This window comes from Perognathus longimembris, chromosome 4 (assembly GCF_023159225.1).
Source record: "Perognathus longimembris pacificus isolate PPM17 chromosome 4, ASM2315922v1, whole genome shotgun sequence".
Taxonomy (NCBI): domain Eukaryota; kingdom Metazoa; phylum Chordata; class Mammalia; order Rodentia; family Heteromyidae; genus Perognathus; species Perognathus longimembris.
Window position 1 is genome coordinate 19,135,603 of NC_063164.1, and position 27,856 is coordinate 19,163,458.

General features: G+C 33.6%; 1 protein-coding gene across 1 annotated transcript in view; it reads right to left on the reverse strand.

Annotated features, from left to right (window-relative positions):
- The window catches only part of Spag16 (sperm associated antigen 16), a 696,006-nt gene that overhangs the window by 193,150 nt on the left and 475,000 nt on the right, over window positions 1–27,856 (reverse strand). Inside the window, exon 15 of the mRNA XM_048345736.1 lies at window positions 20,122–20,248. Coding sequence (XP_048201693.1) covers window positions 20,122–20,248 — 127 coding nt within the window. The remainder of the gene's footprint in view (window positions 1–20,121; window positions 20,249–27,856) is intronic.

Consider the following 27,856-nt stretch of genomic DNA (forward strand, 5'->3'; position numbering starts at 1 on the left):
TATTATTCCATATTATTTTTCAAAAATATCACATTAATCAGTGTGTATATATACATATATATGTGCATATACACATATATATTTATATGTTTATGTGGCTTCCTGCAGCCATATAAAAGGAATCTGAATAATATTGTGATTTGCTAGCATCAGTACAATATTCTTTTCTTCCTTTCTCCGGTTGGGAACCACTTGAGAAATAGATACTGGCATTTTAGTAATGAATATGAACATTAGCTATAATATGATCTGGCTGAATGAAAACAACACAAATTGTCAGCCTCTCACTTGCTCCCAATGTTTCCCATAATGAATCAATTCTACTTACCTACTTACTGAGAAAATGAATAACTGAGGCCTCTACTGTTGGACAAACAGAATCACCTTTGTGACCAGACTACTGACTGCACAAGGAGACAGCCACCAGTAGAAGCTATTCAGTGGGACCTATTTGATTTCTTCTAAACTCTTCAGATAGCAAGACAGACATCCCTTTCACAGGTAAGAGTTAAAAAGAGTTGGAAATTTTTACTTAAAGTGTTCAAAGTCTTTCCATTTCCTTATTAATGGTACAGTATCATTCTCTCTGTGGATAAGTAGAATTCCAGTACATATATATGTGTGTGTGTATATATATATATGTTTTCAATACACACACAGATAGATAGATATATAGATAGATAGATAGATAGATAGATAGATAGATAGATAGATAGATACACACATCACATTTTCTTGATCTATTCATCAATTGAGGGGAATATTTGGGCTGATTCTATATCTTTGTAATGGTGAACAGTGCTGCAATAAACACGATTGTGCTGGTGGCTTTTCTGTATCCTGGTTTGTGTCTTATTGGATAAATGCTCAGGAGTGGAATCACTGGGTAATAGGGTAGCTCTATGCCAGACACAGAGAAACATAGGTTGCATCCTGTCTCTCATTTGTGGTAGCAAAATTATGCATATAAATCTGTACAAATTAAGTGGTAAGCAATCAGTTACAAATGAATTAACTGAAGTAAGCTCAAATAATAGATACATATATAGAATGACTAAGCCCAAGTTCAACAAAGTAAGTACCGGGAAATAGATACTTGCAAAGAAGGGGGAGGTGGAGCCAAAGGAAGAGAGTAAAAACAATAAAGAGAGGAATGGGAGAGAATACAGGTGAGAGTTCTTTGTGTATATGAAAGAATTGAGAAAAATATAGAAGGGGTGAGTCAGATGGAGGTGAAGATGTTGATGATATGGCCCAGAACAAAATATACATAAATTGTTCTCTTAAATGGCAAAAATTCAATATATATATCCTAAAAATAAAGAAAATATATATCCTAAAAATTAAGAACAGTGAGGGGAGGAGTAAGTTGGAAGGGGCAAATGAGAATGTTGAAAGGGGTGGCATTGACCAAGATGCATTGTATTCCTAAACTGTTTTTTTTGAAAGGCAACTCCTTTGTACAGCTATTTAAAGATAATAAAAACATTAACTTTTTTTCAGTCCAATTGGAATGGATCTTCTCTTGCTTCAGACCTAAACAAAGCCATCCAAGATTAAACATTAAATTCCAACTTTGCTCTGGCTTCAGATAAATGAGTCTTATCCTCCTTTTTCTTCCTGACTTCTCAGCCAATTGTGGAAAGCTTTGGGTGAGGACAAAATATGTGTAACAATCTATCCAATTATAACAAGAAGTTCAGATTAGACCAGATATTCATGATTTCAGATAAACATTTATTTTTATGTTTTCTCTCTTATACATGTAGGGACATTTTTAAAGTATTTTGTCTGTATTAGAAATTAATTGTATATTGGATTTTGAAACATTACACCTGGGAGAAGAGACCCTATGTGTTGTATATGTTTATGTGGTTTGAAGAAGGGAAGAAGTACAGAGATGGTGGGACAAAGGATGAACCAATGCAGGAATGATACTAACTAGACAATAAGTTGGAAATGCACTATACAACTTGGGTTAGGGGCGAGGGGTCAGAAGGGAAAAACTGAGAGAAAATGAGGGGAAGGATTGACACTGTTCAAAAAGAAATATACTTAATACTTGACTTATGTAACTGTAACCCCTCTGCATATCACCTTTACAATATTCTTAATAGTACATTAGAAATGGTTTCCCCCATTGTCCTAGATATTAATATTTTCAGTCTAATCAAATTGATAGCCAAAGTGTACTATCACAACCATGTATCTCCCTTTATCTTAAGGGCACAAATTCCAAAGGAATGATCAGGTGGCATAAGATATCAAGCTACCCAGAACAGGGTGCAGTATAAAGCTTATGATTGTTTATCAAAATTTCCCTTAGTGCTTTTATACTGTGGTATATCATGACTAACTGAAATTGTGGAAAGCAATGACAGATAAGGGAAAGTTACTGTTTGCATTTCATTATAAACATATTTGCATTTTAAAGGTCACATTGTATTCCATTGTATGGATTTGGGATTACTGTGTTTCAACAAGTTTATTTTCAAATTATCTTCAGTGATTATCTTTTTATGATTAGTATTCAAAGATGCCCTTTTGAATAATTCTTGTAGATTATTTTTAATTAATATGAATAATTACCTCTTTTTATCATTAAACATCTAAATGAGGATGTTTAATATTATCACTTGAGAAATCTAATTGAATTGTAGCAAATATGACTTTATTAACAAAAATTCTGTTATTATCGCAAAGAAAAGCAGAGCAAGAGTTAAATCAGATTGAATGACACATGATTGGATTATTAAGTACTATCAGCATGATATTCCTAACATCCTGACCAATGTAGTCCAAAATACAGATAAAGTTTTATTTCAAGTAGCACTGTTGAATAAAGAGATGGTTGCAAATGTTATAAAGAAGGTTGTACCTAGGCAGAAGAAAAAGGAAGGTAATAATTCTAAAACATAGTAACTAGTTCAATAATCTTAAAAAAAACTGTATATCAATTTTGTCCAGTGAAAGGCTATGATAAAAATAGTTTTTAAAGAAAAATTATTTTGGGTAATAACACCCTCTCCTTATAGGACCAAGCATCAGAAGGTATGTTAGTAGAATAAATGTTATTAAATTTTACAGTTACACACATATCTTGCTTATCTTTATTATTAAGTGGTATCATCCAGATGAATTTTCTAAGCATTATTCCATTGTTTCATATTCTCAGAATGCATGAGAAAATTCTCACCAAGAAAAAAAATCATACTAAGTGAAGTGACCCAGACCCAAAGAAACATAAACCCTATGGTGTCCCTCAGAGGGAATAGCTGGTACAGGAATAGACTATCCATGGTAGAAGACCAAACTACTCAATAACTACACCCATATGACCACATGAGAAGATGCCAAGTGAAATGAATGCCATGTCATGGAAACAAGAGTTATACCACTGTTGTAATTATTCTCAACATGCCATGTGAATTCGTACTACCGTTTTTTTTTCTTTTCTTTTTTTTCTTTTTTTAATTTTTTAATTATAAAACTGATGTACAGAGAGGTTACAGTTTCATACTGGTATTAGAATTAGGAAATTGAGAGGGAATACCAAAATTGAGAGACAAAGGGTAAATTAAGAGAAACGACAACAAAAGCAATACTTGCAAGAAATGTATCCAATGCCTAATGTATGAAGAAATGTATCCAATGCCTAAAGTATGAAACGTACTATCTTTTTTTTCTCTTTTTCCTTGGCAGTTTGTTTGTCTGAGTGGTTTGTCTAGTTTTGTTTCTCTTGTAGTCCCTTCCTGTGGCTGTACCCTCACTACCACTGTACTACATCCTAGTTCCCTGGATATTGTCTGATATGGGTAATAGAACTGGGGAAGGGAGAGGGAATACCAAAATCGAGAGACAAAGAACAAAAAGACAAACCATTCAAAGAGCAACACTTATAAAACATTTGGTGTAAACAAACTGTACAACTCTTGGAGGGAGAGGGAATAAGGGAGGAGGTAACAAGTAGAACAAGAAATGTACTCACTGCCTTTCATATGATTCTGTAATCCCTGTGTATAGCACTTTGACAATAAAAACAATGGAAAAAAATTCTCACCCAGCTCTGTTGCAGTTTAGAAATACAACACTTACCTAGCAGGAATAAGGGTCTAGTTTCAATCCCTAGCATCCTAGCACCATAAGAATTTTAAAAAAAAATAAAATTCCTACTGATATTAGATATAACATGTAATATACATAACATAATATACATAATAACATATATTGTACATATTTGAACTTTTTTTTTGCTCGATTAATACTGTGCCATTGTAGCTACAGCTCTGCTTCTGGTTCTTTCTGTTTTTTGTTTTTTTTTTTTTTTTTTTTTTTTTGTAGTTTATTAGTGATAAGAGTTTCATGGACTGTCCTGCCTGGGTTGGTTTTGAACCACAATCCTAAAATCACAGTCTTCTGAGTTGCTAGGATTATAGGCATGAGCCACCACTGCCCAGCCAATTTTTAAGTAAAATAAAGACATTTTCTGTATATAAGCCGCTCTAGATGCAAATGTCTTCAAGGAGATTCTTTAACTTAATCACAAACTAATCTGTTATGCTGGTAACAGCAAAAGTTAAGCACCCCTGATTCGTAGCAATGTCAGCACTCTAGGTTGTACATAGGAAATTGTCTCATTATGAGGTTGAAGAGTAGCAAATCTATTAAGCATCTCCTCAACAAAGCCAGTAATATTCATATGCAGCAATATGCTGCCAGCTTTTGAGAAAGGAGAGCACTGGAAAGGTAGCTATATTTTATATAATTGTCCCTTATCATGATGTTCTCAGTTGCTGGCTATTAAAAGTAACTGAAGCATTGACATTTATAAATTTCACATACCTGAATCTGTGACTTAAATTCTACTGTGCTTTTATAAAATTTGTAATTTGCTCTGGTTTGACCATCCATAACTAATAGGAAACCCGTTAAGTAGTTGTTCTTTAATTTGACCAAATATGTTAGCTCTCTCTTTTAAGTTTCATGTGATATTATTTCCTAGCAACATTTAAATTACTTCAACAAAAATGGACTTTAAAAATTAAGATTATCAAAATAATTCATTAGAATAAAGAAAAAAGACAAGATTTGGTAAAATAGCATCTCAGACCTTTAATAAATTGGTGGTTATAATACTTTATTCAGACATCACAATCTTTTTCAAATGATTTAATACCCCCACACATAACTCAGACACAGAGATTCTTACACTCTTGTTCTCTCTGTTTAGAATTGTCTTGCCCCCATAACCACTTGTTCCATAATTCATACTCAACTGTATCAACTGTATCAACTCATCAAGAACTCAGCTCTGTCTGAAGAAATGGTCTCCTTCTTTACTCTGTTTTCCTAACTTAATTTTTATAGGACTTATCATCACTTAGCTAACATGTTAGTATTGATTTCATTAGTTATTTATCATTGCCCTTCCAGACATTCACATTCCAGCATGGTAGGATTTAATTTTTAGCCATTTTATCTATGATGTCCATTATTTTTGGTCAAATAGCAGTATGGATGATCAATGAAACTAACATTTAGATGTAATTATTTATTTAAATCAGCTGATGTTGAGTGAAGATGACGACTCTGCGTAGTGTAGTTGGGTGCCATCTGATCAGCTGAAAGCTTTTGAAAGGTAAAGATTCCCCCCAAGGAAGCCAGAGTTCAACTTCCCCATTGCTATAAGATTCATGCGGCAGCAACAGCTTTCCCTGCATCTTCTAACCTGCAGGTCTGCTATGCAAATTCAGATCAGGCAGCTTCAGTAGACCTTTGAACATTCTTGCCTCTGCCTCTGTCTCTCTCGCTCAGTTTCTCTCCCCCAACACCATTCTCTTCACAGAAAAACACAGGTAGAGTGTTCTTTATTCAAAATGCCTAGAAACAGAAGCACTTTGAACTTCAGAACTTTTGTGGATTTTGGAATCTTTTATGTATGTGCGTATGTATATGTAATGAGATATTTTGGAACAGGAATTCATGTTCAAAACAAAACTCACTTATTTTTATATGTACTTTATACATATAGCCTGTAGGTAATTGTGACAACATTTTAAATTATTTTGTGCATGAAACAGTAGTGTTGTACAGTTTTCCACTGGTGATATCATATGGTCACTCAAAACTTTTCAGATGGTAGACAGCATTTCAAAGTTCAGATTTTAAAGATTAAGGATTTCCTCTGGCTGGCTGTTTTCTCTTGATAATTCTGACTGAAAAAACAATTTCTATGCAATCATTTGATGTAGAAAGCAATGGAACCATTATGGATGAGTTAACATCACCATGTAAAAAAAAGGAATGTCACACTGGGGAAAAAAGGACATACAAAATAAATATAAATGTGTTCTCATTAAAAAGATATGAAAAATAAAATTATGGAAAGATTTCCAGGAAAATATGATACAGAAGAACCTTTTAATGTGGACCAAAATAAAAATTCAGATAAAATCATTATGAAGAAGTTACAGTTGATAAAAGGGAAGAAACAACAAGAGGATGTAATGGTGATAAAAATACACAATTTTTGAACATAGGCTCTAACATGTATCAAAAAGTGACAAAGTTTGAGGGAGAAACACTTGTGGTTGAGGATTTTAATACCCACATATTAGAAATTGAGATCTCAATAAGAAAAAATTAAGAAATTTTATTATTTGAATAACAATTGATATGTTAAACAAAAATTTCCATAAATTGTTTAAACTGACAAGGGATGTACATATATGTATTTTTTCTTTTTGATTAAACATGAAACAGAAGACATGCTTTCTGTATTTTAGAACACAGAGATCAGTTTATCACAGTCCACATTCATTGACATAATTCCACCCAATTTGAAATTTACAAAAGCATATTTAAAAATCCAGGAAATAACCAGGTACTAGTGGCTCATGATTATAATCCTAGCTACTTGGGAGGCCAAGGTTAGGAGGATCATAGTTCAAGACCAGCCTGGGCTGAAAAATTCATGAGACTGTTGCTCAAGTGATCATTCATTGGTCATGGCTGTGTATGCCTCTCATCCTAGGTAGGCGGGAGGCTGAGGTTGAGAAGATCATGGTTGCATGATTTAGAGTACATCTCAATGGGAAAAGTTGGGTGTGAAGGCATCATGTCAGCTATAAGCGGAACACTAACAGAGACAGGTCACAGCCCAGGAACATGCCCATAGGTAATGAGGTCCTACTTCAAAAATAATCAGCACAAAAAGGGAAGGGAACATGGATGTGTAGGAAAGCACCTGCCTAGCAAGCATGAGGTGCCGAATTCCACTACCCTCCCCCGCCCCCCGCCAAATATCAGGGAATTGTAAATTCAATAGTTGTCTTTGAAAAAGAAGACGAGAGAACGGATTCACAGTTATATTAGAATATCACTATTGTACCAAATCAGAAACAATGTTACAACAATGCATTAGAAAAGAAAACTCAAGTACTGTCCAACAACCTGAGGTTGATATGTGATGAAAATGCTATTATAGATAAGTGAGGCAAGATGCAATTGTCTATATGTTATTAAAAATCTGTTTTAGTAGAGTCATACATAGTGGCTCATTCCTGGAATCCAAACTACTAAGCTGGAGGTATTTGGGACAATCTCTGGCCATAGAGGGCTCACAAAAATGTTATTAAGACCCCTATTTCAAAGCCAGACAAGTTTGTACCTATCTGTGGTCCTCACTACACAGGAGAAAATGGCTAGGAGGATTTCCATCTGAGGCCAGTCACATGAGAAAGCACAAGACCCCTCCCCCCCTAAAAATAAAGGCTCATGACATGGCTGAGGCATAAGACACTGAGTTCAAACTGAAGAAAAAAAATAACAGTCTCACTAGAAATAAAATCTGGTCTTTCAGCCGATTTTTTCAATTATTGCTCCTGACTGCTTGCTCCTTCTCTGTACTATGGCAAAGCCTCCTGCTGTTATCATGAACCTTGCCCTAGATGCCTGTGATCATAATAGTTTTGGCCTTGGATTATAACTTCTTAAGACCGATGGAATATAAAGCAGACTTAGTACCTATGACATCTAGAATCAAGTGTGATAGTACAGTCTGGTTTTTTGTGCCCAATCTTCCTTTACAGTGCAGACTACATGTGTTACAGGAGCAGGCCCAGATGCAAACTGGACAGATGTAAACTTAGGTCTAGGTCAACATGAAGAAAGTGCTTCAGGTTGACCCACCCTCGAGTATTATCCATTATTGAAGGAGAAACATCCTAGGGAGTTCCTATAAATGAGTTCAGCAAGACTGATTCTGAAAAGCAATGTGGTACAATGTACTGAAATGAAATACAGTTCACTTTAGAGCACTTTAGTACCACATTAGGCCAACAGAATATGAGAGGGACTCTTACAATTCTGGGGAAGAAAGCATTATCTGAAATGTTTATGTACTGTTCCAAATGTTTACACTCATTATTTCAAACCACTAATAGAGTGTGGATTTTCCTAATAGATGATTGGTTCTTTGCAGTATTTTTATCTGTTGATGATCTTTGAACCATTTTTATTTACACTCTTTATATTACAAGTGAGAAAATATACTTATGAGTTCAATCAGATTCAATAAATCATATTTGAATATTGTTTGCAATTCAATTTTAGATAAATGTAACTACAGTTTATCCCAACTACCAACTGTGCCAGTTCTATATCCAAGGTTTGTATGCAATTTGTTCCAAGCTGATTTGCACATCTGTTGAGCTAAGGCTTCAGATAAAGGATTATCCTATTAAAAAATATCAGGCAGGCAGATTAAAGATGGTTATGTTCCATTTTGTATATACAGACTATTAAAAGGAAGACAAATTTTGGGGATAATAGATTTTGGACCATGAAGAATGTGTGCACTATAAATTTTTACTATTACTTTTTAATCTAATAATGAGTGTGGGCAATTAGATTATAATAATATATTCCTCTTAGATTTTCAAACTTTTCTACACTTTGGAAAAAATTGTACTTTGTTTCCTTATGTAATTGCATTTTGGTTTATGAAAGCATGTATACAAATGTCATTTGCTTATCTTTCAAAATGACCTGTGGTATCGAAACATGTAATTTTCATTGTATATAAAAACATACCAGCATAGCTAACTACATACATTCAGAAATTATATTTTTGTAGTGAAATTAATATGTAGACAGTTATGCTACTCATTTCTTATGATTGCTACATTTGTATACATAGTATTTGGAATGTTTTTACTTATGTGTTTTGAAAAATAATTTGGCCTTAGCCTACTAATTGTGCATATGCGTGTAACTAGGGAAAGGCTTTTGAATAATGTTTGTTATGTTAACAGTATGTGAATTTTTATTACATCTGATGATACTAATTTCAAATTTGACATTATATATACATGTTCACCTTGATTATTGTTTAAATGCAATTGTGCACATAGCTATGTGAATAACTTCGAGGGAATATTTTGCTTATGTAAAAAAAAAAAACTCCCAATGATTTTTGATTATCTACACATACAACGTGTCAATTAAACTTCAGTGTAGTACAACTATTTCAGAGGGTTAAGCTGCAGTTAAATTGTGCTTAAAATGCACAATCTGTTTAAGTAGTTTATATCTTCCGCATTCAGTTTTGGTAAGTAAAATGCAACTACAAATTTATTTCTTGATGTTCTGGTTTATTTATTATTGAATTTCAAAATGTTCCTTTATGATACTCTGGATTTCATTGATAGAATATCTCTATTCTTAGAATATCTCTGTTTTCATCTCGAATTGGGTATTTTTAACCTCATACATTTTTCATCTCATCTGGGCATTGTTCTTCTTTCTTTTGGTAAGACTGGGTAAGAGATTCATTTTATCTTTTCCAGGGACCATCTTTTTTTCTGAATAATTACTTATTTATTGTCAAAGTGATATACAGAGGGGTTACAGTTTCATATTCAAGGCAGTGAGCACATTTCTTGTACAATTTGTTATGTCCTCCCTCATTTCCCCCCGACCCTCCCTCTTTTCCTCTCCCCCCATGAGCTGTTCAGTTGGTTTACACCAAATGGTTTTGAAAGTATTCCTTTTGAGTAGTTCATTATTGTCTCTACCTTTTTCAATTCTTCCTCTGTATCTTTATAATTTCTTCTGCTAGTATGGAGTTGTGCTTGTCCTCATTTTCTAGGAGCTTTTGCTACATCATCAGGCTAGTTATTTGAAATCTTTCTTTCCTTTGTCCTTCCTTCCTTCCTTCCTTCCTTCCTTCCTTCCTTCCTTCCTTCCTTCCTTCCTTCCTTCCTTCCTTCCTTTGTTTCTTCCTCCCTCCTTCCCTCCCTCTTCTTTCTTTCTTTCTCTCTTTCTTTCTTTCTTTCTTTCTTTCTTTCTTTCTTTCTTTCTTTCTTTCTTTCTTTCTTTCTTTCTTTCTTTCTTTCTTTCTTTCTGAAAAGGGTTCTCATAGATATCAATTTCCTTTGCTATATTCAAAATCCAGTAGAATATGTTTTCATTTTTCATTATATTCTAAGAACTCTGATTTCCCTCCTTCTTTCATTCAACCGTGCATCCATGTATTATTTAGTTTTCATTCTTTTGAAAATTTTGTAGTTTCCTTTGTTGTTAAGGTTTTTGTTTTTTATTGGAGAACAGGACTTGAACTTGGTACATGAAGCTTTCATTTGTTGGCTATCTCTCTACCAACTGAGGCATGCCTACAAGCCCTGCTAGTGAGTTTTACTATCCCACATTGCCATCATTTGTGGAAGCTAGACTTCATACATACATATATATGTACATATACATATATATTTTTGCATACGTATATACACACACATATATATGCTCACACACAAATATATAGGCTATAATTTTAACTGTGCTGCTGTTTGAGGGTCCAAGGAGAAGGGAGAAAGGGAGCCTATCAAAGAAGATAAATAATTTTGAAATACAAAAAATGTATTCATGAATATAACAAATAAATACTGAATGTGTTGAACAATAGATGAATGGAGGAATGAAAAAATAAAATTATAGAGGGTATTGATCCAATTAATATATACTATATGCATATGGGAAAGCCCCAAGTACAGATAATATATTGCAAAATAATGAGTGACAGGAAACAGAAGCCAGTGCTACTGAGGTAGGAACCAGTGTGGGGATGAATGGAGAGGGTAACTGACAGTAACTATGATTGATGTTCTTAATATGCCTGTTTGAAAACAGGACAATGAAAACTCTTTAAATTGTTTAAGATGGGGAGTAGGGAGAAATAGGAGCCTAAGGTCAACTGGAGTACATAGTATGCATGTGTGGAAATATCACTTATAAAATACACCTCATACAACTAATATATGCTATAAAAACTGCTACAGATAATTGAAAATTTAACTTGTGTGTCTGCAGCATTCATAGAATCACAGCATTGAAAGTTGACTTCATCTGCATTATAAATACTGTCATTTGTAAGGTTAATAAGTTATTTTCTTCCTTGATTTAACTACAGTGGGTCAGAATGTTATTATCTGATATTGTTCTATAAAAAGTCTCTGGTCTGGCCATTAATTTACTGTTTAAAAATGTTGGAATTTATGCAACTTTTTGCCATTTTTTGAATGTAAATTGATATTCGAGAATAAAATTTGTTCTTGCTGAGAAATAGAGCTGCCATTTAATTTGAGGCTTAGTACTTAGGTACTCTATTTTTGTTCCAATTTTTTTGTTTGAAATCAAGAAAATATAGGATATCATGTTTACATTTTTATATTTAACTTTCTTTTTTAAATAGTAGACCAGAACATCTAAATTTTATTAGTGGTGTTTTTGGTTCAGGATACCATGTCCTAATTACACTCAACACAGGGGAAATGAAATAAAAATTATTCACAGATTAGGTTGTAAATGAACTGATGAAGTCACTTCATCCAAACTTATAATTTTACAGATTATAAAGCTGAAGCCAAGAGGATGTGATTGTCCTGCTCACTTTCACATTACAAATAATGGACAAAAATTTTATTTTGCAAAAGTACACCATGTGCTCAAGAAAGTGCTTTCCTAATACACATGATGTAACAACTAGATGGGTTTTGTTGTTTTTATACAAATTCAATCCAGAGTTCATAAAAAGAGATGTATGGGTATTGGAGGTCTTATAGCTTTCTTTCTACAGCTACCAAGACAAGTCCAGGAGGAGCCCTTTATACATGTCCACAGCACAGTACACAGCGATGTTATTATCTAAGTATCCAGCCCTTCATACTTCTGAAAGAACAAGACTTAGTGATGTGTGCAGATTTTATGTTTTCAGGAATAAGTCAGTAACTTTCATGTATATTAATCCATCATAAATTGTGCATTTTACTGCAATTTCTGAATTGATGAGCCATCATTAGGATGATAATATAAACACTTAATAACTGAAATGGCACAGTCACAAAAACAAGAATGGACATCAGACTTATCAAAAGAAATTAATGGCCACAATTCTTTCTACATCTATAAATATTACACCTGAATTAATATTATCTTTGACTAATACGTCTTTAATGAAAACTTGCAAGATATCACAGCCATTATTGTAGTGTTATTCTCAATGCTTGCTTAAGATAAGTTGCTACTAAATAAATAAATACTGAGACAATATCACAGAGGAATAAAAGGCTCATTTTCCAGATAAAGTATAAAATTAGTTCCTCTGATTCTCTATTTTTCTTTACAGTTCTTGATTTACAATAATAAAATATAATTCAGGTTTTCATAGAATTTTGAGAATGCATAAATGTATAAAGATGTCATTAAAGTACAGTATAAATATGTCATTAGTATAAAGATGTCATTAAAGCTCTCAATAGTATATAATGAAGGCTGGGAATATAGCCTAGTGGTAGAGTGCTTGCCTTGCATACATGAAGCCCTGAGTTTGATTCCCCAGCATCACATACATAGAAAAGGGCCAGAAGTAGTACTTTGGATCAATTGGTAGAATGCTAGCCTTGAGCAAAAAGAAGCCAGGGATAGTGCTCAGGCCCTGAGTCTGAGCTCCAGGACTGGCCAAAAAAAAAAAAAAGTATAAAATGAAAGAAATGAATCCTGGTTTACATGTTGTATGAGTCATACATGCATTTATACACAATACTACGTAATCTGATTTCCTTCAGCTACTCCAGTTCCTTTCTCCAATATCTGAGGGGCATGCATTTTACTTAAGCACAAATGGATTTACAAACACAATAGAACTACTCTACTCAAACAGGGAATTAAATAATGGGGCTATAAAATAATTAAGCTGGGTTACCTGGTCATTTTTAAAAATATATATATATATTTCATCCTTTCTTGTTCTGGTTCTTTTATCAAGAAAGTGGTAGAATGGGCTTTAGAGATAAAAGTAGTTGGTTTGAATTCTCCATAAGAAGTTATGTGGTAGAAGGGGCCTCCCATACTTTAGAGACAAAAGAAGGTTCGCAAGCCAATGTAACAGTGATACTCATAAGACAATATGTTGGAAATAAACTAGTAATTAGAAATTAATTAGTAGTGGTGGGGAAGAATGGGGGAAAGGGAAAGGGGGAGAAAAATGAGGGAGGAGGTAACAAGTTTGACAAGAAATGTACTCACTATTTTACTATGTAACTATAACCCCTCTGTACACCTTGACAATAAAATTAATTTAAAAAGGAATTTGTCTTGTACTTCTTTCTAATTTCAGTTACTTTTGTTTTTAAGCATGTCTTAGGTAAATAAAAGTATGAATGAGGAACTGGGTTCAATCCCTAGGAACACATATACACAGAAACATAGAGACATACACACAGAGGTGTGTGTGTGTGTGTGTGTGTGTGTGTGTGTGTGTGTGTGTATTCCCTTATTATTTGAAACATTTTTGAGTGATGATTTTATCAGGCATTATATTGTGCATATATTATTATAGAATACTTTAACATGAAGAGCAGAAAGAAGAAATCTTCTGGGGCCAATGTAATGCATCCCTGACTGCTTGGATAGAAGTTTATACTGTGGCATGGGTTTCAAGTGTTAGCTCCCAGTAGGAAAAATAAAAGCATTTAGGATGCCCCTTGTTCTTAAATTAAGTCAAACCCTGACAGATAATACTAGACAGATTCTCTTTTCTGCTGTTTTCCCTGCAGACAAAGGAAACTAAGTGACATAGGATTCTGTGTCTTACTCAGCTTTGAGTTAAACATCTCCAAGTGGTTATTAGTAAGACTATTTCAATATTCATAATTAATGAATCTTTTCTCCTAATAGATGCCATATAGTAAAATATAAACAAATATTTTTACTACTCTGAAAGTTAGAATAATATAAAATGTATATCTCTGGTTTTAATCTGCTTTGAAAAAGATTCCAACTGTGTATTTATTGGCTGGATGACTCTGAGGTTGTTAATATTATGTGATGCAGTTTCCTTATTAGTCAAAAGGATATCAAAAAGCTGGGCACACTGGCTCCTCCTGCAATCCTAACCACCCACTCAGGAGACTATGATGCAGATCATGGATGAAAGCCAGACAGGTTGAAAAGTCCATAAGATTCTGTCTCTAAAACAGTCATCAAAAGCAAAATTAGAGGTGTTGCTCAAATAGAGCTTCAGCAAACAGCATCCTAGTGACAATTTTAGACTTTGTAGCTTATATAGTCTTGTAAATGCTCCACTTTCTTGTTGTGGTGAGATGACTACATATAAATGAATAATAAAGACAATATATGAATGAATGAATATATATATGGAAAATAGGAGGACGAGTAGTTGGGTAATTTGTACCCAACCTATTGTCTTTTTGAATTTCAGAGACTTTCAACTCTAGTTGGTGGGTGCACTAAATTCTCCTAGGCCTGGGTGAGGTCCTGGGATTTCTTTGTCCCAGTGCTTCATGCACACCTTTCCCCTGCCTCAAGCTGTCAGGTACCAGCCCTTTCTCAGCTGGAGATGGAAGGATGTCCTGTAAATCTGCAGGGTTCTTTCTGGCCTGCTCTCATCCTTCCTAGCCTTCACTTTGCAGACTTGAGAGTTGCTTCTTTGAACAAAAAAAATTACCACCCCATTGTCCTAGCACTGAGTGTGCCTGACACTAACTTGAAGCCTAGAAACTCTCGTCAGACAATAATCTGGGGTACTGATTTTATGTATGTCTCATATCTCAGGAATAACTGTATTTTTATGATCCAACATTCAGTGTCTAAAAACTGCTGTTTAATAAATGGTTGCCGCTTTTTCTCTTGCCGGTGTTTCTTGGTATGAATCCATCCAGGTGGTCCCTATTACATTACCTTGGCTAGTGATAAAGTCCTTATGTAATTTTAAGCACACTCCTTATACAAGAAAATTAAGGCTCAGACATGTTTAGAACTCGCACCAAAACTCATATTGCCAGAAAGAAGTAAAGAGAAAATTCCAAGTCAGGACTTCTAAGTTCAGGGTGAGTGCTATCTGCACTACACTTCACTCTGCTTTTATAGGAGGGGACTAAGGACAAGCTGCCTTTCAAACACAAAACCATCTACTGCAGCCTTTAGTAACAGAGACTAATGAATCTAATTTGGACCAAGAATTTAGAGTTATCTCATTTTGTCTTGAAAAACTGGAGCAGAGGGAAGCCTAATATATTTCTTATTTTTCAATCAAGACCTTTTATTTGCCCTCTCATTTTAGCATATTTATTGCAATTTTGCCTGTGGAGAGTATTTGGGATTTCCTCCAAATGGTGGGAAACTTCACCCATTTTGATGAAGTGATACTGATAAAGCTTGCTGCTGAAAAGTCCCCATCTGGCTGAAATTTCTGCCTCTGCATTTTTAGTGATGTGACTCCTTTACAAATATCCTAGAATTATCATTTCCAAAGGAGGGGAACTACTGTTCAACTACATAAACAGAGTGAAACGAGGGATGTGGAAAAGGGTATGTATAAATTCTCACCATTCATTTTTATTACTTTCATGATGAGATTCCATTTAACATTTTCTGAAATAGCTATAAATTTTTGAATGGGAAAACATATGGCATTTTGAGTATGCCAAGTGAGGGATAACTATTTAGATGGCAAATCATCACACAAAAAAATGTTGTTTTATAATACCAGGAGACTCTGTTTAATAAGAAAGAAACACTTATCCCTTCACAAATACAAGGTTATAAATATAGGCTAATAATGTATTCATCTGTAAACACGGATAATCTGTATTTGTCACAAGTAATGTATTTGCGAATAAAACATTATGTAAATAATGCTATCACACATGCAATTCCTCTTTTAAATGTGTAGCAGCTGCTGTAGCAAAGGAAAAACTAAATCCTACATGGTGATTCATGTGTCTTCCAATCTTTTGATTACACACACACACACACACACACACACACACACACACACACACCTTATTTATATATCAATTCAACCAACCATTCACTTATTTTATAAAAAATAGTGTTTCCTGAGAATGAAGCTTTGACCTCTGTATCTTTTGAACAAATGATACACTAGCATTCTTCCTATGGTGGTGCAAAGTTTGGAGCTTTCTACTTGCACATGAGTAGGCTGACTTGATTTTTCATTCCTAAAATCAGTAAAAGGGCCCTTCAGATCCCTTGCCACTCTAGCACAGATGTAGTAGAGGACTCTGATAAAAGATTCTGATTATACAATACACTTGTGTCTTTGAATCCATATTAAGTACTACATGGCAGAATCTCCCACTATTTTTAGAAGGACAGCTACTTTAGGGAGATTAAACCATTTGTCTAAACTCTAAATGGTGCTGAAGATGTATTTAAACCTGAGTGTTAGTTACAGTACACATTTGTTTACTAAACCTCTGGTTTCGAAAAAAAATTTTTTTTGACAAAGCTATATCTGAAAGGTGATATGTGATTAGGTATCTCAATTTTAAAACACAAAGTACCATTCCTTAAGACATATTTACTTTTAATTATTATTTTTTTTTTTTTGCCAGTCCTGGGCCTTGGACTCAGGGCCTAAGCACTGTCCCTGGCTTCTTCCCGCTCAAGGCTAGCACTCTGCCACTTGAGCCACAGCGCCGCTTCTGGCCGTTTTCTGTATATGTGGTGCTGGGGAATCGAACCTAGGGCCTCGGGTATACCGAGGCAGGCACTCTTGCCACTAGGCTATATCCCCAGCCCCAAGACATATTTACTTTGATAAATCAAAATATTTTCTGGTGAGCTTAATAATAATGAGGCAATTTTGATATATTTGCAATGAAAATATGAACACGATTATATATTTTTAATCATCTCCACTAGTAGTTTAATTCCATATTGTGTCAGATTTTCAGCAAGAAGAAATCTCTTATTTATTAAAAAAATAAGACAATGTATACAGAATCAATTCTTGTAAAAAAGATTACTTCATAATTTCAAGATGTTCTTAATTAAGTTGATCCAGAAATAGGAAAGTTTTGTTTCTATGAGGATCATTTCTTATAGAGAATACATCAGACAGGATGCTTCCATATCCTCACACGAATTACATAATACTCTGATCTCATCACATGTGTGCTTTCAGTGACTTTCTTCAGGTTCACATGCACAAGTGAAACAGCGTAGCTGCACCTCAGCACAGCTGTAACAAATCTTGTTAGTTGTACATCACTGAACAACTAGATCCTGTCACACAGTTTAACGCGAGTCCTCATTAAGTGTTAAGTACTAATTTGTTTTGGGAAATGATTGTATCATATAGGCATGTGTTAGCTTATTACTGGGAATTAATACAAGCCTCTTCAAATTAAGGCATATTTTGAGTTTACTTAGGTTTGATGTTTCTTTCCTAGTCCAAGTATACTCATAAATTAAGCCAGTTATATATTTATCTTTTAAGTAATATGTTCCTAAAGAATATAAGGATTAGAATAGCTGTATGTAGCTTTATCTTAATTTCAATTTTGTTGCTCTCTATATTTTTCACTCTTTTACTCTGTCTTGAGATGAATATAATTTCTGGTACTTTCAGGTATGTCTTTCATACTTTTATCAGACCTTGTGTTTGTTTCCTTTAGGTTCTCCAATTTTAGATAGATTGTAACCTTTTGAAATGAAGAGTCATTGAGATATTCTGCACAAAAACAAATATTTCTCATTGCTCAATGAGAAAAGTCTATGACAGTAATTTCTCAGACATGGAGAATTAAAATTAAATATATTGTGCTCTTTGGAGAAATGTACAAAGAATGCAAGGTCAGGTTGAGATTGTATTGCCTCAGGCTGATAGAGTGATTTCACTGGCTGCAGCTCACACTCTTAGTCATGTGTACCTACCATTGTTCCTCTTTTGCTACAGCACACTTTTGTTAATATTACTGAGTTACCAGAAATATGACAGTCATGGAAAGGAAAAATACCAAGGACTTCACTTTACCCATGATTTAGCAGCATATTGACTTTTATGAAAAAAGATAGACACTGATATTTATTTGAAACACATTTGTCTGACTATACAATAACTTTCTATTGATGACAAGATCATTATAAAGTCAGTGGAAATATATTTAGTAATAAGAATAAAATACAACTATTTTAGAATAGCACTTCAAAATAACCTATACCTTTTGTTAGTATAATGAACAGTCAAAGTTTTAATATTTCAAAAACAGGAATACATACATGCTTGCTCAAGATAGTAAGGAATTAGAGTTGAGAAATGTTTATATGAAAATCATTAATGCTCCTTCTGAGCTATGATATCAAGGTAGACTTATATGTCAGAAATTAAATTGAAATATTAATATGCCTGAATAGCATAGAAAGAAATTGTTACAGCTGGGATCTTTTATTATGCACAGTGTTCTCATTTTGAGTTCTGGCAGATCAAAAATGTCTTAATGTCAAGAATATTACTAAAAATATTTTACTTTTTATTTTTTTTAATTTTTCGTAGTACAGGCTAACCTTGAACTTACCATTCTCTGTTCTCCACTTACCAGATGCTAGAACTATAGGTGTGCACCATCATGCCTGGCAACTAAAACTATATTTCAAGTGGGCACTGTTTTTAGGGTGGTTCACATGCGCTATTATAATGGGAACAAACACAAGCTAGCGTTTAAGAAGGTACATTTAACTATTCTCAAAATTCCAGATGTGAGATGACAGTAAGCTGTAAGACACATACAGAATTCATATACACTGTTTATATAACCATTATTTCTTCACAAAAACTAAATCTTTTGTCTTCACTTCCCCGGGGGCTGGGGATATGGCCTAGTGGCAAGAGAGCTTGCCTCCCATGCCCTAGGTTCGATTCCCCAGCACCACGTATACAGAAAACGGCCAGAAGGGGCGCTGTGGCTCAAGTGGCAGAGTGCTAGCCTTGAGCAAAAAGAAGCCAGGGACAGTGCTCAGGCCCTGAGTCCAAGGCCCAGGACTGGCAAAAAAAGAAAAAAAAAAATCACCCTAACTAAAGAGGTACACTGTCCATTCTTTATTTAGCAGAGGCCAGCACAAAGATGTAGGCACAACTATATTTTTAATCTCCTAAGTGGAAAGTTGGAATCAGTGTAGTTTTTAACATCAATGGATATTCTAGTCATCACCAGAAAGGACAAAATATTCCATATGGTTTGTAATGTTTACATTATTCCAGAAATATACTAAACATAATCAAATAATATTAGAGGATTCAAAGCACACAACTATAATGATAAGATGAACATATATTTCACAAATATTGCATAATCTAGATGATACAGGACAATTTATTAAATTCATATGATTAAAATGTTACTGCATCACCAACTTTTATTCTTTCTTATTCTCTGTTACTATTGCTTAAAAAACCCTCTATTGGCTCTATTTGCATAAGCTACATTGTGATATAAGTGAATTTGAGCAGTAAGTTTTCCATGACACCATAGCAGTGCTGTATTATCTATGCTAACACACACATGTTCTGTTATTTCCTCCTCTAAATAGAAACAAATGTAATTCTTTCATGATATAAATATGATATATAACATGGATGAGATTGAATATATAATATAAGTAATATAATAATAAGTAATGGAATATAAGTAACAAATTTTATAGGAATAAATACTATAAAATTCTAAGAAAGATAAAACAGTTCCAGAATGAATAATAGTCTTATTAATTTGGTCATAGAGTTAATTAAAAGGATCCTACCTGTTGAATCAAAGTTAATCTCATTGCTGGGGCTGGGGCCAATATCAATGGACACGATGGGCAAGAGCTTCCGAAAGTCCCATAGTTTTATAACGCCACAAGTGTCACAGGATGCTATTATGTGACCCTGTAAATTATAAAATAGATGATAAAAATGTGTATTCATCTACAGCAATATACCTCATAACCTCCAGGCAAAACATCAGAGTGGTGTTATAATTTCAATTTTATGATGTTTTAAGGTCAATATTGTAAGCTCACAAAAAATTAACCCAAGCTAAAAGATACCATTGTACCTTTGTCTTTAGTATAGAAAAATAAAAACAAAATATAGAATTCTATACTAAATTTCAGTAAACAGTTTTTCAAGAAAGCATTTTATTTATAGAATATTTAATTTGTCTGCGTATACATTTTGTATGCCATGTGAATGATATATGTGACAGCAAGAGAAAGCTTTATCATGTTGAGGAAAATGACAGAGGCCAGGCATAATTCACTGTAATGAAATAGTGCTTATTGTGGTCTTAGACACACCTCTCAGTGGACTTGTTTGGGTTTATTTTGGTAGTATAAAAAAACCAGATAGAGGAGATTTGATCTAGCAGAGTACCTCGGTTCAGGTGTAATGGAGACAGGGGACAGTGTTTTCCCAGTCTAGTGGCTGTAACCCAGACTCATCAGTTTTGAGCTCAAGGGCTGTCTACACTTCTGCTTAAGAAAGGCTTGTTGAAAGCTTGCTTCCTGTCAGGAGCTGGAGATACACTGATGAGTAAAAGAGGGTTTATGTTCTCCAGCTGCTCTTAAATTTCCACACATTCTCATCATCTCATCATTTAATTTATTTGCCAAATGCAATAAGTATCCACAACATCAGTGCTGTTTCAAATGTTGGTGATGAATCAATATGCTGCTTTCAATTTGACATACAGTTCCCTTTTCAGCTCCAGTGAAGGTATGTAAATGTCAAGACAAAACTTTCTCCTAGTTTTCTTCCTAAGTTATTAGCTGTTAAACTTATTAACATTATACTATGTTCATTATTACTTTAGGCTAGCTTACTTTATCTCTCATTTTTATCATGATTACTATTGTTTCTGTATAAAATATACATCCTGTGTAGCAATTCAAGTGGACATTTTGTTTTTCCTAAACATACGGGTAATGGAATAGAGTCCATTAGTATTAAGATTCTGTAACTGCTCTCACTGGCTAAAGAATATAAAAACCTTTCCTCAACCTAGTAAATGAGATGCTTCATCTTTTTTATGACTTGAAAGGAACATGGAGAGCATTGAATGTTCTCAAGTAGTTAAACATGTATTGTAAGAATAGAGAGAAATCAGTGAATTTCATCTCAGCAAATGAAACAGCAGTTTTCAGTATTAGCAGGGAATATTAATGTTATAAATTAGGGAAAAACCTTTTCCAAATATAGAGGATTTCAATCATCTTCAGAAGTCACAAAATGGAATCTTTGTTCAATTAAGAAAACGGAGCAGATCAGTTCTCATCAGAATTTAATTTGTGCACACAGTTCTCGCTGAAGGCAAGTTATTGACTAGATGTACTTTTGTCTGGAGTCTGAAGGAAAGACAATTTTCAAGCACGCTCAATCCAACTGAATACTAAACAAGAAAGGAATGAAGTAAAAATAAAGGTAGTTTCACCCTGTTTGCTGTGTGGAAGTAAATATTAAAACAGTTAACATTTTAACATTTGATACTTGAAGCCTTTATTGCTGTCAAATTATCAATGCTGCCCATATTAAAATGAACCAATATTTATTAAATGATTTTCATTAACCAGGTATTGTGCTAAATACTTCTTTAATAAAAGAGTACATAATGCTTTATAAATTTTTGCACTAATCTCATTTTGCCAGAAATTTCCATTGCCTTAGAAATTAAAAAGTCATTCATTATTAAAAGTGTTCATTATGGTAAAAATGAATTTAATAAATAATAATTGACAGAAAGAAATTCGTATCCTTTTGTGATAATTGAAATACATTTTGTACTAAAGGAATGACTTAGCTATACTAAGCAGGATGAGCAAATGATGAGCCAATGACAATGTTTAAACATAATAGATCTCAAGAAAATAATTATTATACTGGTAGATAATGGTTCCTTGGAACTCATCTGAAAGTTTTGTTTTAAGGAGTGCAATAAAGTACTAAAGGCAACTGGATAGAGAACTCTCAAAGAAATTCACATTGATCTGTATTTAGATGTGTGTGTGTGTGTGTGTGTGTGTGTGTGTGTGTGTGTGTGTGTGTGCCTGACTGCTAGCTAGTTCTGTGGCATAAACTCAGTGCCTCAGCTTTCGTGCTCAAGCTTCTTGCTCTACTACTTGAGCCATAGCTCCCCTTTCAACGTTTTGGTGGCTAATTGGAGGCAAAAGTCTCACAGACTTCCCAGGCAGTCTTTGAACCACGATCCTCAGATCTGAGCCTCTTGAGATGTTAGGATTACAGGAATGCACCACCAGTGCCTGGCTATTTTAGTTTTTCAGGAATCTATTGATTTCCATAGTGGCTGCATTAATTTGCATTTCCACCAGTAGTGCATGAAGCTCTGTTTTTCTCACAAACCTCGTCAATTTGTTGTTTCTTGGTGAGGGTCATTTTGAACAAGGTGAGATGAAATCTTATGTGGTTTTCATATGCTTTTCTTTTATAGCCAAATAATGTTGAACATTTCTTGACCTATTAGTCATTTGTATTTTCTCTTCTGATAAATGTTTAATTTGTCTGTTAAGTATTTGGATTAATTTTTCTATTTTAGCTCTATATTCTGTATACAAATCCTTTATTCATTGAGTAGCTATGAAAACATTTTCTCTCATTCTCTGAATTCCCTCTTGATTTTCTGTATATTTGATATTTTTTGATATGCAAAACCTTTCTAAATTAGATGCAATCTCATTTGTCATTTCTCTCTCTCTCTTTCTCTCTCTCTGTGTGTGTGTGTGTGTGTGTGTGTGTGTGTGTGTGTGTTGAGAAGTTGGAGTTTTATTAAGAAAACAATTACTTACGCCTGTCCATTTCAAAGATTTTATAATGTTGTTCTATAGTAGTTTCAGTGCTTCAGGTCTTACATATTGTGGCCTTTGGTTCATTTGGAATGGATTTTTATATACACTGAGAGACAAAAGCCCCATTTCAATCTTCTGCATGTAGCTAACCAAATTTCACAGTAATGTATGTTGAAGAGGCTATGTTTTCGCCAGTGCAGGTTTTCACTTCTTTGTCAAAAATCAAATAGCTGTACTTTGATTTTAGTTTAGGTATTGTACTATGTTCCAAGATCTTACTGTCTGTTTTTGTGCCAGTTCCATGCTGGTTTTGTTTTGTTTTGTTTTTACCATAGCTTAGTGGTGAAATTCAATGTCTGGTAGTGTGATAAACCAGCCTTTCTCTTTTTGCTCAGATTGTCTTAGGAATTTTATGATTGCTTTTCTATTTCTGTAAAGAAAGATTGAGATTTTGATGGGGGCATTGCATAGATTGATTTCAATATTATGGTCATTTTCACTATATATCCTGTCAATATGAAAAACATGGGCAAGGGAAGTTTTTCTGTATTCTGGCATCTTCTAATTTTCTTTGAGGCTTAATGTTTTTCTTTAGCTGATTTTTCCAATTAAGTTCATACTTACATTTTCCTTTTATTGTCTCTTTTCTTTTGGGGTACAAAATTGGAATTACTTCCCCATTATTTTAAAAAAGAAATTTACTTTCATAGTTTGATTTTATATTTTATTATGTTGCTAAAGTTCAGCTTTAAGAACTATAGTACTCTTGGGCATATATTAGAAGAGTGTAAATACTAATTTATGTAAGTTATCTGCGTGCTCATGTTTATGGTACCTTTCTTAGAATAGCTGAACAATGTAATAAACTGAGAATGGGTAAATAACAGATGAATAAAGGATGAGTGATATATATCGGTAACATGGAATATTAGTCATAAAGATAAAATGAATTGTGTGATTTCCTGAAAAATGAAGATATTATTAGGTTCTGCATGATATATATATATACATATAAACATGTGTAGATACAATATATGTATTTATAGTATGTCAACATATACGTGTACATATGTAAGTAAATAAATATATATGCACATATTATATATAATAGAAAATTATACAAATTAAACAAAATTAAGCAAATGATGCACACTTTATAGCATTATAGATTTTTAAGTGAAAATAAAAGTATTTTTGTCTTGTCAGAGAACACGTTCTCATGATCTAGAATTATATCCAGTGTATGACCTATAAGTAATGGCAGAATGAATCATTTAGTTGTTGTTGTTCATAGGGCTTGAACTCTGGGGCTAGGCACTGTCTCTGAGTTTTTCAGCTCTATCACTTTGAGCCACAGTGCCACTTCCGGTTCTCTGGCAGAGTCTCATGGAGTTTCCTGTCCAGGCTGACTTTGAATGGTGATGATCAGATCTCAGACTCTGAGTAGCTAGAATTACAGGCATGAGCCACCTGTGCCTGGCTGAATTCATTAGTCGTGACTGAGTCTTTCATCAACTCACACGCAGCACCAATCTCTCCACTAGGAAGTATAAGAAATTCTTTGCTCTGAGTGACAAAATGTATGATATATAGTGTTATGAACATGTGGACAAATGTTAGGCTACTGAGCTATATCCTCAGGTCACCAGTTAGAAAATACAACTCAATTCTGCTACGACTAAGTTCTACCTAAATACACTTTCAATTGAAAGAATGCTGGAGATTAAAATCTCCAACTAACACTTGGACTCAGATATACAAATCTCAATTTAAATACAAAAGAATATTTTAAAAATCAGAACATGAGTCCTTTACATCACTGAGTTTTACAATAATGTAATTTCCTGATAATGATATGGATGAAATTACAAAAAAAATCAAAATAATATTGGTAAGAATAATTAAGAAAGGAAAAATATACAAGTGAATGGAATTCAAGAGAATACAAAATTAGTATGGGAAGTAAAGAAGACAATGTAGGATATGAAAGAAAAATTCATTAAAGATAGAACATTTTTGAAAAAATTAAAAGATCAAATTAAAATGTTACAAATAAAGAGTGTTTGCCAAATAATTAAAAAATATGCCAGTTGAAAGCTTACAAACAAATTAGATCAGGAAAAAGTTAGAATATCAGCTGAAGACTAGGTAGATAACATTTAAACAATAGAGAAAACATAAAAATTATAAATCAAGTACAAAAATTTCCAACATTTTTAAAAGGACAAACTTTTCCAACATGGGTATGGAATAGAAAGGTATAAGCTATACACGAAAGAAACACACTCAGTAAAATAATAGCATTAAATTTCTTTTTTTTTAATTTCAAATTTATTTGTAAAAGCCAGAGACAAACTCTTAATAGCAACACATTTATACTAAAGATACATGCGAGAACAAAAAGCACACGAATACAAAAATGAACATAATAAAATTTTAATTAATACAGTATTCTGGATACAAGTAGAATACCACTAGATAAGAACCATATTTGCGGGCTGGGGATATGGCCTAGTGGCAAGAGTGCCTGCCTCGGATACACGAGGCCCTAGGTTCGATTCCCCAGCACCACATATACAGAAAACCGCCAGAAGCGGTGCTGTGGCTCAAGCGGCAGAGTGCTAGCCTTGAGCGAGAAGAAGCCAGGGACAGTGCTCAGGCCCTGAGTCCAAGGCCCAGGACTGGCAAAAAAAGAACCATATTTGCCTCAGAAATCTATGATAGTTTGGGTTGAGATAAACCAACGTTTAAGATAGCTACTTCACTATTCACATTCTAACCAATGCCAACCAGAAGCTTTTATCATCTATTATAGGAATCTTTTAGAAATAAATCTTTTTAGAACTAAGTTTTGGAAAATTTGTGATTATCATATTATCCTTAAACAATAAGAGTACTGAACAAAGAATGAATATTCAAAACCTAAATAGAAACATGATAAGTCACATATTTCTCAACAGTTAGTTAAGAGTGGATTGATATATTGTAAGTAAATAATTAGTAATCTAGATTACTGAATCTAGCAAAGATACTCTTCATTATTAATGGAGAGATAATAATCTTTCACAATCCACAAAAATTAAGGGATTAAGCCATACTTTCAGAAGATGCTTGTAACTAAAGTAGGGATGGGGAAGAAAAACAAAATTATAATACTGGAAAGAAAAATCTCACTGAATGGGTACATAAGCAGACAGATATTAGCAATGAGACAAACATAATAAAATAACACACTGACAGAAAAAAATGCGTACCTTTCTATGATTACTTTGTGTATTAATGGTCTCAATTTTCTAATGAAAGAATAAAGACTGGCACATTGTACAAAGAATGTAAGACCCAACTCCTTGTTGTTTACAAGAAATGAATCTCAATGTCAAATTAAAACACAGGCTTATAGTGAAAGGAAAGACAAAGAGCTTCCAGTTCTCCAAAGCAAGAAACTGTAGCTATATTTATGTCTAACAAAATAAACTTCAAACAAGGATTAGAACAAAATGGTCACTTCATATTAACAAAAAGGAAGATTCAACTGGAAGATCATCATAAATACTCACACATAACATTTCCACTTCCAATTTCATAAAACAAACACACTGCTCATAAAAGAACAGAGATTCCAATACAGTAATAGTAGGGTATAACTTCTATAATACACTTTCTTGAGCTATATCATTCAAACAATAAGAAATCAATGAAAGAACTTCACAATTAAATAATAGTATAGGTTAAGTGGATTTTAGTGACATTTACAGAATACTTCACACAAGAGCTGCAAAATACTCATTCTTACAAGGCCACAGAACTTTCTCCAGAGTAGATCATATACAAAACATAAAATCTCAAGTGAACAAAAGTGGGAATAGCTTCTTGTATTTTATCAGTCCACATGGAATAAAGCTATAAATCACCAACGAGAGAACTGTGGAAAATACATAAACACACTCTCAAGCCAAATTCAGCAATACATATGAATGATAATATGTCATGATGAGGTTTTCATTATTCTAGGAATATGAGTTTGTTTCAGAATATGCAAATTGATAAATGTAATACATCATATAAAGAGAAGCAAGGATGAAAATCACAGTCCTCAGGTCAATAACTAGAGAAAAAGCCTTGGTTGAAACCCAAAGTCCTTTCATGGTAAAAGCCCCAAAGAAATGAGGTATAGAAGGTTCTACCTCTGTTTGCAGTAACATTGAAAGCATTTCCCTAAAACCAGGAGCAGGATAATAATGTCTATTATTCCCATTGTGGTTTACTGTTGTGCTTGAACTCTTAGTGCAATTAGGTGAAAACAGAAACAAAAGAAATACAAATATTAAATAATTAATAAAAGAGATGCAAATCGAAAATGCATCAAATTATTTGTTTGCAGGTGACATGTTACTATTTACAAACACTAAAAATTGCCCTAGAAGATTCTTAAATTGGATACACACTTTCACCAAAGCAGTGGTTTACAAAATCAATACATTTAAAAAAAAATATCTCAGTGGCTTATGTATACACGAATTTAATTCACTAAAATGGGACTCGGGAAAGTAATCCTATGCACAGTAGACTAAAATAAAATAAAATGCCTAGATATAAACACAAATTTATCCCAATATGATGCAGACTTCCACAGTTAAATTTGTAACTCACTGCAAAATGAAACTGTAGAAAAAAAGAGAAGATGGAAAGACCTCCT